The sequence below is a fragment of the Idiotropiscis lumnitzeri genome, chromosome 5 (assembly GCF_059441095.1).
Source record: "Idiotropiscis lumnitzeri isolate Australia: NSW breed Sydney's pygmy pipehorse chromosome 5, RoL_Ilum_1.0, whole genome shotgun sequence".
NCBI lineage: Eukaryota > Metazoa > Chordata > Actinopteri > Syngnathiformes > Syngnathidae > Idiotropiscis > Idiotropiscis lumnitzeri.
Genome location: NC_142395.1, coordinates 13,179,524 through 13,197,227, shown reverse-complemented (window position 1 = coordinate 13,197,227; position 17,704 = coordinate 13,179,524). Strand labels below are relative to the sequence as shown.

The 17,704-nt window shown below is 41.0% G+C and overlaps 1 protein-coding gene across 2 annotated transcripts in view; it reads right to left on the bottom strand.

Moving 5' to 3' along the window:
- The window catches only part of nptnb (neuroplastin b), a 32,402-nt gene that overhangs the window by 1,212 nt on the left and 13,486 nt on the right, over positions 1 to 17,704 (bottom strand). For both annotated transcript variants that reach the window (XM_088295677.1, XM_088295675.1), the window contains exons 2-8: positions 16,834 to 17,181; positions 13,143 to 13,317; positions 12,457 to 12,551; positions 7,372 to 7,505; positions 7,026 to 7,299; positions 930 to 951; positions 68 to 141 (exon numbers count right to left, since the gene is read on the bottom strand). In XM_088295677.1, coding sequence (XP_088151803.1) covers positions 81 to 141; positions 930 to 951; positions 7,026 to 7,299; positions 7,372 to 7,505; positions 12,457 to 12,551; positions 13,143 to 13,317; positions 16,834 to 17,181 — 1,109 coding nt within the window. In that variant the 3' untranslated portion in view covers positions 68 to 80. The remainder of the gene's footprint in view (positions 1 to 67; positions 142 to 929; positions 952 to 7,025; positions 7,300 to 7,371; positions 7,506 to 12,456; positions 12,552 to 13,142; positions 13,318 to 16,833; positions 17,182 to 17,704) is intronic.

Sequence of the window (17,704 nt, the reverse complement as noted above, 5' to 3'; positions counted from 1 at the left end):
ACCACGGATAATCCTCGGCAGCGCGTTCTATATTTAGCACCCGCCATCACTCTCCACAGTGTCTTACATGAGTCGATTGCTTATTTTGTGTTCCTTTGGCGGACATTTTTGTCTTTGTGGTTGTTCGTAGAATTGGTTTTCCTGGGAAAGAAGCAGGTTGGGTTTAGAAACCACAAATGTAAAAAAAACAAACAAACAAAAAAAAACAGGTGCAATCACAGTATGAATTTGAGTATTTTCACAAATAACGGCTCTGTGTTTTCCGTTGAACTGCAGATAACGGAGGCTTTTTTTTTTTAAATTTAAATAAGTTTCAACAATGCTATCAGCTCATTTAAATAGCCTTCAAGGGAAAGTGGTCTTCAAAGCAAACATAAAAAAAGCAGAGAACTGCAATGAAATGGCAAGAAATGAGACAGACTGGGCACAACAGTGCAGATTGACCGCATCAGTTATACCTCAGGAAAGATCATCTAAAAAGCTAAATACTATCCATGCAAAGCTCTATTTTGGATAAACGCAGTGTAGTTGGCACATGCTACGTTGCGGCATGACTACGTTAGGCAATATTGACTACGATCTCTTTAATATTCCGTACAGAACTTGCTTCCAACATTGGTTCAACTCCACACTGAAATTCATCTGAGAGATGTGTGTGTAATTGTTTGGTTTAACTTAACATAAGCTCATCTTTAAGATTCACAGGGAACATGTTTAGCTGCGGTAAGATGCCAGCCTTCATCCAAGAGACTATTTTACGTCCATTTGGTGCTGCACTTTGGGTTCGCAACAGAGTTCAAGTCGGCTCAACAGTTACTCATGATTTTTCTTCTTGATGTCTTGAGCATGAAACGGCAAACTCATTTAGTTACGGCATTTATTTCTGCTGTTTAATAAAATACTGTGTGTGTGTAGATCTGTTGACTTACATTGGTCCAACTGGCTCATCATCTTTGAAGGGACGGACAGGGAATGAAAAACAAACACAAGAGACAAACGTGAGATCAAGGTAATAAAAGAATGTATACCAAATATACCACAACAACCTTGCACAGGTAGCTATTTCACTGAGGTATAAAAGAAAAGGAAGAAGAAAAAAAAAAATCAACTTCGAACTGCTCCAAAATTGCTCAATATAGGCCACCGAATTATTCAAGCGTGAACGTTTGCTGAGAGAACAGATTGCTTTGAATGGTGGTGTGACACAGCCGTGCACTCGTGATAAGCTCTGCAATCACACAAGTCAGCAGTTTTCTATGCACAAACTGTGTCAAATTAAAAGGCTACATTTAAAAATGAGCCTTCTTGGAAGGCGCTAAAGCTACACAACTATATTAGCGCGGGAAAACGTCCGGCAGTGACATAATGTTTAAGTAGTGGAATTTTAATTAAAGCTACCACAAATCTAATTTTAACCCTTGGGGTTGCTATTCATTTTCAGACTGAGCATAAGTGTAGGAGGCTTACAGATGGCTCATTTGAAACTGCCTTTTAATTACAGCCAGCAATATTACAGTGATTTTTTTTTTTTTTAAGGCAAAAAAAATCACGAATGAGCTATTGTGACCGATTTGGCATGAGAACACGGATCTTTTTGGAGCTTTCAGCAGTATCACGGTGGTATTATCATTTCCCTACAGCACCACACAGTATGAATCTCTGCATTTACTGTTGGTTTGTAATTCATCTCTAATAGTAAATAATTTTCTGAATGAATGAGAATAGTCATACATACACACACACACACACAAGGGTACAATTTAAATTGATGAAACCGAATCAGGCTTTTTTTTGTTTCCAGCGCGGAATGGTGCTAGCTGTATTAGCTACGCAAATAGTATGACTGCTAATGGCCAGGAAAAACACCATCCGATTGGGAAAATGTGCATATTTTCCCGAGATTAACAATGGCCAACTGACCGTGCTATATTATCTAAAAATGAAAACCAGACAACCGTTTAGTATTAACTGTAAATCTGTTGTTTTTTTTTACTTCTGTATCTTTAACCAAGCAAAGATATATATTTTTAAATTTTATCTGAATACCCAGAAGAAAACAAGGTGGTCTTCCATGGCTGTATTTATGAATGAAAATAAACCACATGCGTCCATGGAGCTCATGTATCTCTTCCTGCACTTTGATCAAATTGATCAAAATGGCGTTAGTAGACAAGCGGTTTATCTTGCGTCAAAAGTTAGATGCTGTCTGAGCAGGCATACGTTTAGACAGTCTCTCGCCCACCCTTTTGTCAGGTGTGGGGGCAGCAATGCAAATGAAACGTCCTCGCTATGCTGGAAAATACAGCACGATGCAGAGCGTTTTGCCAAATTTTCATACAAGTGCAATGAAGCTTGGATTGGCATGAAAATCATGACGGGCCAGTTTTCAAGCTCAAACGCAGCGGCAGCACTAATTGCCAATTATGAGGAGTTGTGTTACTGTTCATCCACGGCCATACATCAATTTCCTTCTATCTGAAAAGAAATCTTAAAGCAAATTGCTTATTTTGTCTGTTTGTGTCAGACAAATGTTTCTAGAAATTTTAAGTTTTGCATTTACTTATGCTGGTTTTGAAAAAAATCGACATATCGATTTGAATGGATTTTCCTTTCCATAGCCCGACATCGGATAGGATCCTAAAAACATCTTCATCCCTATAAATTTCCATGACTTCACATGTCACACGCTATCTTGTCACTACGCGAATGTAGCATATAAAAACAAAATGGCGGAAGTGAAGTCCGCGCCAACAAGCATGAAGACAGATGTATTTATTGTTGGTGGTAATCTTGTAGCTCGGTGGAAACAAGGCTCATCGTTTCATTTGGTGCTCTTGACGAGGTGTTTGGCATACAGATGCAAACATGCAGTTCCAAAGTCGCAGATCGGCAGCGTTAGAGCAGCATTCCATGGCGTTAATATGAAGCAGAATAGTACAGCAGTCATAACGTTAGTCATCAAACACGGCGCTGGGACCAATTGCGGCAGGACGTCTTTCTGCATATGCCACCGTTTTCTCACCTCCTATGCACACGCCACACAAGCTGTTTTTACTATACTGCCTCTGCAAGCACATGACAAATACCGATTTTTACTGTGTGACAGTGGTAAAAGCACAATTACTTTTTTTTATTTTTACAATGCATGTCATTTCACAAATTATGATTTTTTTTTGGGGGGGGGGGGTTGGTTGGTTTGCCAAATTGATCACACAGTAAAAATCCCAAGCAACTAGATTTGAAACACAGGGTATAAATGTGAGCCTCTGCCTCAGAGCCCTTGACTGTGGAGCATGAGAGGTGTTCAAATACAGCGAGTCAAAATGCACGCAGACGGGGGGGCCAAAACCGGCGGGAATCTGGGATGCTAAAAGGAGATTTTAGAGAGGCTGTGCCTCGTGAGCTGAGAGTCCTCGCTGCTGATTTGAATGGCATAAACATAGCAAATATAATCCACCTTAATCGCTTCATTTTTCTGCCCGATGAAACCGACTGGAGGCTGTGCACACACTTTTCCCGAGCTGTGTATGCATTGATTCGCGCAAATGTTTTTCTTTTACCAAAGTGTTTCAATATTACTTTGCTGTTTGTCCCAAGATCATCGCAGGTGCTTGTTAACGGCAACATTGTTGTGTTGTTTTCAGAGAAGAAAATATTACTTAAAAATAGATCATAGATAAATAACATTTATTTTTAAGACATTGGTTTCCGGTGACTATTATTAGCTGTTATTGAGTACATCGAGGAGCTGTAACATATTTTATACTTGCAAAGTTCAACGCATCAAAGATTTGGAACAATTTCGGCCCCCCAATTGTCAAAAACTAAAAGGGATTTTTAAAAGATATTTATATATATTTTCTCTTCAATAAAATCTTGATGAAATGGCGAGAAAATTTGCATTGCGTCACACCCAATAATGAGCATGAATAAAACAAAATCTGGGTCCTAATTTCTTGCAGGATTCATATTTAGAGTTATCCAGTCCACTACAGTGAAACCTCACAGGCTGGGTGAACCTCCATTTTTGTCTGGATTTCACATGGGAAACAATGGGAATGTTTCCTGTTTGAAGATCAAACTGTAATTATTGTACAGGCAAAATTAAAATACCGTTTTAACATTGACAACAGCCACGTAAATCACGAAAGCGTATGATGAGAAAGTTGTGCTGTTGCTGCACCGAGCCAGTGTCACCTTTTTAACATTCTTAATTGCTCCACAAGCGGAAAAGTTAACCACTGTAAAACAGGACCACAACAAAACATCAACAACAACACTCGGCTTGTGGTGCAGATACAGCATACAAAACTTGTCTATTATTATTCTTGGTCTTTTTTTTAACATAATGCAAAAAAACAATCAAGGCTCGAAATGTTTTTTTTTTTTTTTGCTAATTAATGATTAGCAATCAATTTTGATCAGCATTAATTATTTACAAATGAATCCCAGGGACTTCAAACAAGGGTTTTCTTAAACAATTGAAATTCAACAAGATAACGAATGAAAACAGTTTTTATTTCTTCAATTCACTTTATGTAGAGCAGCAAAATGTATTTTCTTGTCTAGAAATATTTTCAGAGGGGCAATTTCAAACACAAATTTAAAATTCAGTTTGAACTTAGTATTTCTTAATGGATTGTGCGCAGTTTTAGAAAAGTTCATTTGAGTTAAAAAGATTTACTATAAGTAATTTCCATTCCTCCCAGCTGATGTATGCCGTAACTAAGCTTGTTTCGTTTGTGGTTTCTAGTTCTGTTTTCACTTTTTACAGTAATTTGTCGGATATTTTGCTGTGCAAAATTGCATACGCTACAATTAATTTTAACACTTTTCCTGACCGACTTCTGTGAAAAGTGCACTCAATTATCTTGTCAATTAGCATGGCTTCACCAAGTTCCTTGTCGTCCCTTTGTGAATCAGAAATGTTTTTGCCGCAACAGAGGCGATGATTACTGATTTACAAGCAACTCTGCATGCGTTTAGCCAAATTATTTGCAAGCCGAAGCTCGTCGCTAGCTAGCAGTTATTCTGAAATTTTAATGTGTTCTGTTGAGGCGCAAAATGCAAATTTGAACCTTGGAAATTAAACGAACATGTCAAATACACAGACGCATTGGATGAATTTTTGAAAATGGTTGGATTGCATGACATAAAGGGCTTTCAGTCTGAGAGGTTCCACTGTATTTTATTGGATTTTTTTTCCTCCAAAGACATAACATGCACGATTGTGACCAATCCTTTTATGCTAAGTATGCTCGCTACCTAACTTTAACTCCAACTGATATAAAAATAACATCACAGAGATCTTATCACTCTCCTTTTGTCAATTTGCAGTTGATGACAGAGGAGCGCCTTCAAGTCTAGCCAAAATCTAGCTGTTTAATATTCCTTACACATTTGCCTGAGTAAATCTCCTTTGTTTGCTTTAAAACAACAAATGCAAGATGTAGCCTGAAGCTTTGTTTGGGCTGTATTAGAGCGTTTGGATGCCCCGCCGTGATCTATAATGACAGCAAGGCCTGTCGCACTTGTGTTTCTGTATAATGGGGCCGTAGTCGTATGTTGAATTTAAAAGATGATAAAGTCGCATTTGTAAAGGTTAGTCATAACCTTTGTTGACTCGGGGGTGCCTTTGGGGTTTCGAGACATTTTCCAGCGGTCACGTCCTCCTCGGGATTTGGGCTCCACCGGAAGCACGCGACGGTTTGAAAGCCGCATTGTGGTCTAATACAATGAGAAACGTTATTTGAATTTCAAATCAGGTCTCTATTTTTTTTTTATTCATCAACTTCTGCCTTTTTTTTTTTTTGGAGTCATATTTCATTTAGATGAATAAGACATAACGTTCAGTCTGAGGCTGTAAGATGATTCGCTGAAGCTTTTTGCTGCAGGGATGAGTGTGTTAAAACAAAGTTGAGTTCGCAGGCGTTGTTTACAGTGTGTCCGCCCACACTCGAACCCAGTTTGTGCGATGCGGCAACACAGAAGGCTTCAAATATTATTGCAAGGGGAGGCATGCAAAGCATTTTTTTCGTTTATTTGCTGGCATAACCTAATATTATATCGGGTGAGGAATATTGAATCTCTGGCGGTAGATCAAAACATTTAACAAACACAGAGAGAGAGACAAATTCACACGTGAATTTTTGGGGCAATAGACAGTAGGCTTGTTGAAAACAACTGATAAAAACACATCTCTAGGACCATGCAGAATCTCTCACTTACCACCCATTTAGATTATGGTGCCATTTCGAAAGAAAGGGAAGGGAAAAATAGTAACCAATTCAGTGACACATCTGAGTTGCTTATGTACAGTATATGATCAACACCATTGTTACCATCGCTGTCTTGAAAAGGTTAGTTCGCCTCTCGTTTACCTAATGTGAAGCCATAAAGGTCATATTTGCATGTGTCTCGCATGGGGATTTATGTCAGGCAATACTTGAGGTTCCCTTTCGACGCATCACGTCTTGAGGAAAGTCAGGACTGATACTTAAGCAGGGTACGCACAAACCAACAAGCGGTAAAAATTGGAGTCAGCCCAAGCCCAGAGCAGTTTCTTGTATGCTGTGATGTCTTTCGAGTAATTTATATTATGTTATATTATAACAAACTATCTGGGACGACAATTGTAAATAAAAAAAAAAAGAATAAATTGTAAACTGTAAACTGCTTCCAAAGAAAAAAAAAAACGTTTAAAAATCAGTATGTGTGGACATGTGGAATTGGACATGTGAGCGATTCATTCATTTCTATTTATTACGAAAAATAAAATAGTATTTGTATGTATTATACCTAGGTTTTTCTATACTTTTCCACTCTTAAGTCACATTATAGTCAAAAGTATTCCTTTTCAAACATTATTTAAAATTTGATAGATCACACTTATCAAATAATTGCTCTGTTGTAATTTTATTGGATCGGATAACATGTTATTCCGATCCCTATTTCGGACAGGACGTTTGTCTTTCTGCTAACACAGAAAAAATAGCAAAGAAATGGTCGGAAACTGCGTCTCTTACCATCAATAATGTCATCTGGCCTCTTTCGTTTCTCATACACGACAATGATGACCACGAGGATGATAATTTCTGCGAGCACACCCAGGAATGGCCAAAGCGGCGCAAGATGGCTTCGCACCCGCAGGATGGTGATTTCAGCAGTTGTCCCGATAGCATTGGATGCATTGCACTCGTATTTGCCGGGGTCTGCGTCGATATCAAGGTTTACGATGTTCAGCTCCGTGTAGTTGTCTCGACTTGTGATGAAGAAACGTCCAGTGGAGTTGTCGATGTCCTGAAAGGGATTAAGTGCTTCATTAATGTCGAAAATTCGTTCTTCTAATGTTTATTTGAGAAAATATCTTACCGTGGAGGTGGTCCCTTCCATTTTACGCCATGTCCACGTGGGATGCGGATACCCAACCGACTTGCAGTAAAGCATTGCGTTTTCCCCCTCATTTTTATTTTCACTTCGTTTATGGCCGGTGATAACAGGTTTTGCTATGATAAGAGATAAAAAATAAGTGGTGTGCAAAACTCGTAGAAGCATGATAAATGTGGCAGAAGAAAAAGAGCAATACAAACGTTAGAATACAAGGTCGAGTTTATACAAAAAGTTTAAGAACACAGAACAGTCCCATTTTTTGGGTGGAGGACGCATGTCGACGTTTTTTTTTTTTTTTTTTTTTTTTAAATGGATTAAGCAAGGACGGATGTGGGTTTTCGTCCTCCCCTTTAACTACCGGGTGCATAGAATTCAAATACCGTATTTTTCGGACTAAAAGCCACTACTTTTTTCCTCGATTTTGAACCATGCGGCTAATACAACGGTGCAGCTTTTCTGTGGATTTTTCTTTCGACATTAGGGGCGCTCTATAGTTCAGAAAATACGCTAAATAAATGTCGATTTTTTTTTCTTCCTCTTGGGTCTGTTCTGTTTTAATTAGCAAAGTTGTTGCAGTGTTAAGAGGCACTGTTTTAACAATCTGTTTATGTACCTTTATGTGCATTCACAGTACAAAATTGTTCTGAACATGCAGTAAACAACAAAGTTTTTTCAATATAGAAAACTGCAACCTTATAGGCTGGTGCAGATTTTTTATTTATTTTTTTTCCCCAAAAAGAGTTGCTGCGGCTTGTATGTAGTGCGTCTTATAGTCCGGAAAATATCTCATTGCTGCAATATTGTGTGCCACTATGTGACGGCATCATTCCGATTACACAGCTTAACTAGTTTTTTTTTATTTTAGTTTTATTTTACAGCAGTCAACTTCTCTTTATATTTGTATGACAGAAATGTAAATATATTACTTTGAAAATCACCTGTCGGGTTAATTTGGGCTTTATTATGGTTGCAGTTTGACTCTGGAACAATTTATATTCATATTATTTTGTGTTTTTCTTTTATTCTTTTCTTTTTGTATTTCAGCCAGAATCACAGAACAGACTTAAGTTCAAAGTTCCAGTGAATTTCAACTCAGTGCTGTCTGTCAAAAAGAAGAAACATTTAAAAAATCAAGGGTTGTAGATGGACAGCGACCTATTCCATCCATTTTCTATAGTCAAGGGGGCGTGGGTGAGCTGGAGCCTATCCCAGCGGTCGTTGCGGACGTGAGATTTCCCCAGACAGATGTTCTGATCAGTAAAATCTATATTTTTGGCGTACTCCCACGACTAAATCCCTGCAATGAGTAAGATCACACTGCAATATGGATTAGAAAAAAAACATGGCAAATCATTTTGAGGTCATGAGAGAGCGGGATCGGTGAGGTATTAGCGCCTCCAGATGTTGCAATTGCAAAACTCCAAAGTGAATTGTACAAAACAGATGCAATGCCAAAGGAACAAAATAAATGGGCTCTGATTAATGAGCACTGGGATAATGTCTATTCAAAACCGTGGATAGAAAAAGTCACAGAGAGCACCAAGTCACAACAATCTGCCAATAGAACAGGTGAGATTCTTCATTTGACTCTTTGCGTCGTGAGAGGATAACCACTCTGGTGCTAATCCCCCAAAATTACAATAATTCCTTCCATGCAATTAGGCTGGATAAGAACCCGGAGTGATTTTTTTTCCACTGCACACGGGTAATGGAGCAAGAGGGGGGTCTGAGCTCTTTGGTGACATCACCCCCACTCTAATTATGGCACCCACGTGCTGCTCTGAGCAGAGGAGTGGCCAAGCTCATTTGCGCCTTATCCCTGCCTTGTATTATGTCAACGAGTGACAGCGTGGAGACAACTGTCCAAAGTTGCGCCAAACCAGCGGAAACCTCAATTTCACACTCCCGCGATTATTAAACCGTTTGTGCCAGGCGCAGAAAAAGAGTGTGGACTTTTGAGGAGGGACGAGGTCATAGCTGTCACAGAAGAGGATATGCATTCGGATTTCAGCGGCTGACTGAGAGACAGTTCAATTAAATCCTCTATTGGCAGCTTTGAATATGATCTGCTTGTGATGATACGCAGGACAGTCCAAAAGTCTTTGGCCAGCATTCGCTTTGTTGTTTAATTGCCCTTGTTCACAGCAGACGCTTTGACATTGTAAATAATCGGAAAGATACAGTCAGAATGAAATTATTTCTGCTTTTCCCGTTTACACTTTTATGCCGTTGATGCATTCCTTTATCTCCCTGAATCATAACTGTCTTTCTCCGTAAACCAGAACCTAGCCTATTGATTAACAAATCAAATGGACGAACTAACAAAAGTATGCTATCTGCTTATATTTTAGAATACCATGTTAGCAGGTTATCATTTCTCATTTGCCTCGTGAAATAGTAACTGACGACCGGAAATGAAAACGTCCAATCGGCTATGGCCCTTTATTTTGCGAGGGATTGGGGTACTGTTTGATGTGACTTTCTTTCAAATGTTAGCATACCAAATATTAGCGCCTTAAAATTACACCCAACTCGGTAGACATTAGCACCTGTCTATTGAGTCACACCGTGTCCTAAATTGATGTTAGGTGTGGGATCATAGCCTCCCGTGAACATGGATGTGACCTACTAACTAACGAACCAGTTGAAGTAATAAACAAAAACTACAGTTATAAGATACCAACGGTTAGCATCTCATCCAGTCTCGTTAGCCTCTTAAAATATTACTAGACAAGGACATATTTGGCTACGCCACAGTTATCTTAACAGTTCATTTCAGAATCAGAATCAAAAATCCCTTTGTCATTGTACTCAAGTGTGCAACGAGATTAGATTTGGGAGAGGTCTGTTTGTCTTTAATTTGCATTCCTGTTTTTTGTCCGTATAACATTGCTAACATCCCAACTATGACTTTAGCATACTATTATTGATAATGGATACAAGCTGGAATGTTCCTCCAGGAAATGTCATTATCATTCAGCAGGTTAGGTCTTTTTTTAGGTACCAAATGTGTAGCGGTAGTGAGCTTAGTATCGCAGACAATAAACTCCCGTGCTGCAACAGAGAAGGCTGGGCCAGGATTCACAGCCTTAATCCTACAACATCACAGAAGCCTCCCATCTGTTGCCTCTAGAGCTGAGTCCTGCAAGGATGAGTGTGCCAAGGACACTGTAGGCGAGGGATCTCAGCAATCGGCTGCCAAGAAGCGCCGTGCAAAGCTGGCTACCATAACAGCGGGCTCTCTACCTAGGTCACAAAAGATTGCAAACACTTCGAGAAAATTAAAAAGAGCATTTGGTGATGCCGGTGAAAATGTTATCAATCTGGCCGTCGCTTCTTCTACCATTGATGAAGTATAAAGGACATACTCAGGCACTCGGTGTCCTGTTAAAAGACTGACTATCTCTCCAAAGGGACATATAGAAAGCCTCAACAGTCACATGCCCGCAGCCCCGGCGACGGCCAGGACACTTCACTTTGAAGGGACACGAGTCCCGTCAGCTCTTGAGCCAGTAAAAAGCAGAACACACACACACATACTCATCACCCATGTTACGCAATCAGGCAGCGCTCTAAGACAACCACGGAATAAGAGTCAGGGCACGCTCAGTATGCAGCCTAGCCATGCCACAGCAAATTGGCTTATGTACCGCACGCAGGCAAGCTTCACTTGAACAGGGTCTTCACTTGCCCTTTCTCAGAGAAGATTCTTTATTCAAGGCGACGGCTTGGCTGTCAGCCTGCGTGGTACGGCATATGAGTTGGCTTGGTCGGTCAGCTTTTCTAGCACTGTTTACATAACCTATTAATCAGTCCTTTGATAACCCGGTTTTCAATCACAAGAGAGCTTCTGTTTTGACAGCGAAATGCCCTGCAGAAGAGCCCCGTGTTTGCATGTCTGCAGAACATTTGCAGTCGCCTGTCCATTTTGTTAAGACCGTCATCTGAGCGAAAGCCAAGAGTGACAACGGCCTCAGGAGAGCGTCCTGTCATAACCGTTGCACAGGATGAGTTCAAACATCTTTGTCGACAAGGAGTCACTTCACACAGCCTCGGGTTGCTAACTTTTCTAGGACATCTTTATCTTGCTGTGGCTCTGTAGGAAACCAGTGACCGCCTGTCCGTCCATCCATCCATCCTTTTCCCATGCCGCTCGTTGCCATTAACGTCGCGGTTGACTTTAGGCGAGAGACTGGGTATACCTAGAATGGTCAGCAGTGGATCGCGGGGCAGCGGTGGCATGTCAAAAGGTTTAACCAAAGCCAAGAACTTTGGCTCTTGTTCAGTAGGTCACAGAGAGTGAGTGGCTACTCGGGTGGGGTACAATATCGATATCACAATGTATCGCATCGTTATCGCTTGCGGTATCATATTATTATGCCGGCAATCCAGACAAACGAGGTCTTGAGATGACAGACAGTGCGCACAATTTTTGTCACGTGGCACAAGATGGCACACTCAGTTATAATTACGACTACTGCGTTAGCGTAGGTTTAAGAAAGACTGAATGTTCTGACTTACGTACACATCTATTACGTCACCGTCGTTGTAAACTGAGAACCCTTGGTATTCAATGTCAAAGTATGACAACAATTGAATCATTAAAATGATGTCTGAATGATAAACGAAGGGCATATTTTACGACCTTGGCGACTCTCTTCCTAGTCTTATTTCTGTATGAATTTAAATTGGGCACGGAAACACTATAAAATCGTTTTTTGCCTAGAAGTGATGTGTTCATGATTGATAATGTTCTTCCAAAATATTATCCTCATCACTGTCTCGTGATATTATAGTTTTTATGAGTGAAATATCATTGCGAGATACTCCCATTCCGGTGTCGGCTCTTTTCTGTTGGCTCTGGTATTGCGCAAAAAATACCTTAACACAACAATGGTGTCCCGACTCTGTCCGTTCCCTGATACTAACGACAAAGCCAGACTATTACAGGATCGGCGTTGGTGGCATTTACACAGAACAGTGACACAGTCTATCAAGCAAGAGTCTGGATAGACATTTGTGTCATTGACATCTCAAACATTCAGTTACACAAATTAAGAATCTTACCTTTTACTTCAATTGTTGCATTTGCATTCGGAGCCATTTCGAATGTGTACACACACATGTATTCCCCGGAATCATCTGGCCGTGGTTTACCAATTCTGCAACCAGACAGAAAACGTGAATCCCATATCTTAAAGCTACCAGTCATTCAAACCAATGAAGTAAACTACTACTAATTAGTTGGGACTACAGCAGCGAGGCCCCGGAGGCTCGGAAAGCTCGTAGCGAACAATGTGTTGGCATGACGCTGGAATATTACAGAGCAGCAGCTCAGGATTCTGCAGGGAAGGGAACCATGGGCACATTAGCCGTAATCTTCGGAGTATCACTGATGTAATGTGACAAGGAAGTGACCAATTGGTCCTATCTTGTGGCTACGGAGAGTCTGCAGTTCGTCTACGGGGGCGACAGTGGCTTTGTGCTCCATCGGTGATCCTTTGTGACAGTGCAAAGTTAAAACGACATCGCACCAAAGGCCAGGCTTCATCACTTTTAGTATACATTCAGTTAAAAATCAGACTTCATGTTTTGCTTGTCCAAAGACACCAATTGATTGAGATGGGCAATTCAAATCAGGTCTACTGCAAGAAAGCCAATCGGCATGCTGCCTTTGTCTTGACCCACTCAGATACATTTTGTGATCTTTGATTGACTTTGCATCAGCATTTTCTGCACCCTCAAAGCCACACCTGTACTCGGTGCTCCTATGCTCGGTCCGCGTGTTGGCGAGCTCCCTTCCATTCTTCACCCAGAAGCTCTCCGTGTGCTGGTTGTGTGCGGTGGTGAGATTGCAACGTAGAGTAACCGGTACGCCAGGGGAGTCCGCCGGCAGGATGATCTGATCAGAGGCATTGATCTTTGGTTCTGCAAAACAGAGATGGTCCAATCTTATTACAGGTGTGGGGTTCAGTGTATTTCTTGTAGTATTCAACAGCTCCATTTCAAGCTTTATGATATTCAAAAAAAGATATTTGTGGACAGCTGACTGTGGGGTAAAGTCCATCTATTAAACCATTTTTAGAAACAGCTGCTAGACCTGATGAGAGCTAGATTTCAGTCATAAATTTAGTTATACGTATAAATAAACTTGATTTACTATTACTGCTTGTGAAATATTATATAGAGTCCGGTTAGACCAATATGTGAACTATGACTCAAATGAAGTCACGGCCAAGTAGCGCACTTCATTTGCCTCAGTTGCTTAATTAACAATGTATTCTACACAATGGACTGAGAGGTATAAACAGACGTCATCACGCGGCGCAAGATAAAAATAAATGGCATGTATTATAATTAGCATTTGCAGCATTCTTCTTTTTGTGCTGTTATTTTATTTATTTATTTATTTTATTTATTTTAAAGTGTTTTTCCAACAAATATCTATTCTAATTGTGACATATACCAAAATTGCAAATTGTCTTCACTTCTAATTAATTTGTTTGTATAGATACACAATGATAATGGCACTCTGAGGGAAACCATAACTATGATGTGGCGTGTGACAAAATAATAGTTTGACACCTTTGCAGTAGCGTGTTCCGACTTATCAACAATTTCGGCTTCGATCCCAAATTCGGCTTTTGGAATTAAATGCTGTCATAAGCCGATCACCACCGCAAATTGATATATGATGTTCATTATCGCTGTATCTATATGCAGCCATCAAACTATTTAGCCTAATTTTCTATGGCAAATGAGCACTAAACTAGATGTAACATCAAACACATCACTGACATTCTCCCATCACTGCTGTGCTGCATGGCTTTGCCCTCTAAGTGACAGACAATCCTGGTCACGACACAATTCATTTCTCAAGGTCGTTCAAGGCAGAGTGTCCTCTGCTCTGCCTTGATTGGGAGGCTTGCTTCCAGGGCAGACCCACCTCAGCAGCCACAAAACCCCTGAAGGAGGAGGAGTAGAGCGCCCGAGTATCGTGACGCTACTGATTCCTGCAAGGCCACGAGCCACTAGGCAAAAGATGACAAACTAGTGACTTCTATTAGCATTCACAGCACCATCTTCCTGCAATGCTGTATGCGCACTAGCTACAGGGAAATCACTCCCCCTCCTCTCTCGCTTCTCCCCCCACCAAGCATGTTCTATTAATAGCATGTTCAAGACATGCATACAGACACAACATGAGGTACATAAATTAACATTTAGCTAACTCGGCAGAGTGGTCCACAGGCAATTCACGCGGAAGGTTGTTATAAGGACGCCCTGTCAATAGCACACGTTGAAGACTTTATCTCTATGTATGCGATGCGTGAAGCGTAATATGAAATGGGCCTACAAATACATAGAGAAAACAAATTCCCTCCTCTACCCCTGTATGACATTATTTACTGGACAAAACAGAATCCAAATAATCCATTAGCGCTTGTCCTCATAAGGAGAGCTGCTGAGCTGGAGCCTATCGCAGCTGTGTGGGCACTCGTACACCCCGGCTTGGTAGCCAGCCAATTCCAGGCCACACGTAGACAAACAACAATTCACACTCATGTTCGCACCTATGGGCAGTTTAGCTTCTTCGCAATACTTAACATGCATGATTTGGAGATGTGGGGGGGGGGACCCAGAGCACCCGCAGAAAATACATAGTTACGGGGACACCATGCAAACCTCTCACAGAGATTTTCCAACATAGATTGGAAGCTTGATCCGCTGACTATAAAGCAGGTGTGCTGTCAAAAACAAAAGCAATTCAATGAAAACGGCTGAGGGCATTCTGACACACTGCCATGAAATGAAATGACTGACATTTTGCTAATTGTGGGCCTCCTAAGCATTTGATTGTACCAAATGTCTGAACTGCTTGTTCCTTTTCAGTCTTTGGTTCCAAAAGAAAATCAGGCCCATTACAAGCATATTAAGTCACCCAATATGTTCCTTCTTAAATGTAACTACTGTGATTTGAAGCACGGAGTGTGACTCAGTGAAGTTAATTGAAGTGGCACTCCACTCAAAATGTGAGTGTGGATTATCGCATGTATCGGTGATACTCACCCGCTATTGGTTGAAAAAGAAACGTGTAAAGGTGCTGTGCATAATGTCACAGCACTGACCGTCCATAATCTTTGCAGAATTTATATTGAGAATCTCCACTTGTTGGTGTCGTATGCCTCCTGGAATTCTTTTCATACCTGAGACTTGAGCTGAGTGAGCGTTAAAACTCGGCAGCAACCCAGAAATTGGAACTAGTGTTGTAATGTAGCGCAGCACGCCTGTCTTTGCTGCTCATTACAAAAAGTGGCAATATTTCTAAAGGAACGGAATGTACAATGCAAATTGAGCTGCGTCTAGTCTCAATGTGAGGAGATTCCCTTCTGAAGGACAATTTGCGGTAATTCGTCTGTACTTTCATCTCTGAGTCATTGACCATCACACGCACGCCTTCAAACGACAGTTAGAAATGTTTAATAAAATCTTCCACTTCGATGCTATGTACAGCATCATCAAAGGCGGGAGGTGAGTACATGATTGGTTTTAACATTTGACTATTTATTTGCACACTTGCAGTATATGACCGTTCCATTTCTGTGATTTGACTCTACATTGGATCAATTGCATTTCTATTAATACCTTTCTGAAAACAATTATTTTAAATTGAAACAGAGTGGAGGTTGACCAGCATCGTAAAACAGATATTCTGTCCTAGTCATAATTCACAGCCTTTAATTTGGTGCCTTGGAAGAAAGCGAGTATGTGCGGAACATTTCTTCTTAAGCGACAACAGAGTGTGTACATTTTCAATCGATGGCAGGCTAAATATAATCAACTTTGCCCCAATCAAATGACGTTAATATAGACATCCAGATTTGTCAGAAGGGCTGGGAAGGATCTGACACCTTCACAGCCTCTTCTGGGAGAAGCTCACGATCACTAACAACATTCTGAGTCTCTCTGTGCTTGAGCGAGCCGAGCGGCCAAGCCTGCACAGATTAGAAAGGTCCACTTGCCATTCAGTTTGTTTGAGCGCTTGTGTGAACAGAGCCGAGGGTTTAAGGGCCTATAATGTCATTACTGATTCACAGTCACACACTTATTGGCTGAGATGGTTACACCATGCTCAGACAAGTCCAGGGAGACCGTTTCATGGAAATAAAATATGCCTCATCCGAAGGTGAAATGAGACACCCAACGGGGTCGGACGCTTTTATCGGATCTCTACCGAATTAGAAAGCAAAAATATGATATCATTTTTCTAGAGAGACTGAACACCAGTGTCCCTTTGTGACATCCTACATTCCCAATTAAATTGGAGCGAAAAGGCTGTTGGGAAAATGACGATGAGATTAGCGCCTGATTAAAGACAACAATCCAAGCAATGCAAGACCATTACAAGTTCATTCGGTCAACTAATGGACATGCACTACTCACTCTGTAGCACCAAAATGGTGGCCTGGGCCCGAATCCAGGTGATGGCGGGGTTTTGCCGCTGGTCGTTTCGCCTGGGGTCATTGCTCGCCCGGCACTCGTAGGTCCCAGAGTCTTCCTGCGTGAGGCGCGTGACGCCTAGCACACTGACGCCATTGGCGCCGTAGGCCGTGTTGATGGACACTCGGCGCTTGCGGGCTCCGTCCCACAGCTGCTTGAACGAATCTGCTCGGTTGATCTCGGAATACCACCACTGGATCTCTGGGGTGGGGTTACCGACTACGTCGCAGTAGAGCTCAAATGTGTCCCCGGTGAGCTTCGTCTCAGACATCGGCGACTTCACAAACCCAGCTGAAAACAGAATAGATCCGGAGGGTTAGAGGGGTAGGTAAGGTGAGAAAATACCAAGGGAGTAGGGCTCGACGAATTTAGTTTTTTAAAAAAATTGTATTGCGATTTTTCAGACAAATATTGCGATTTTGATTTGATTTACCATTTTCTTCACAATGTACAGTGACATTTACAAACATGAAAGAAAACGCCATTCTAAGACAATAGAAGCTATTGCTGTAATAATGCAAGGACACTAAAGAGGTTTTTTGAGGGGGGCAGCTCATTTTGGATTCATGTGCTAATAATATATAAAAATGCGTTTTCACGTCGGTTTTGTGCCACATTTCAAAAACATACATGGTAGGTTTATTGAAAAGTTAAAATGTAAGTCCCATGGTGAAATTAAGAACCGGCACTTTGTAGAGTTACACCAGTTGCAGTGCATGTTAAGCGCACGTTACTGCAAAATGGTTCCCCGTAAATGTACTGTATGCTGGGAAAAAGCGCAGCAGAGTTGCATCAGTGTGGTCAGGTTCCCTGT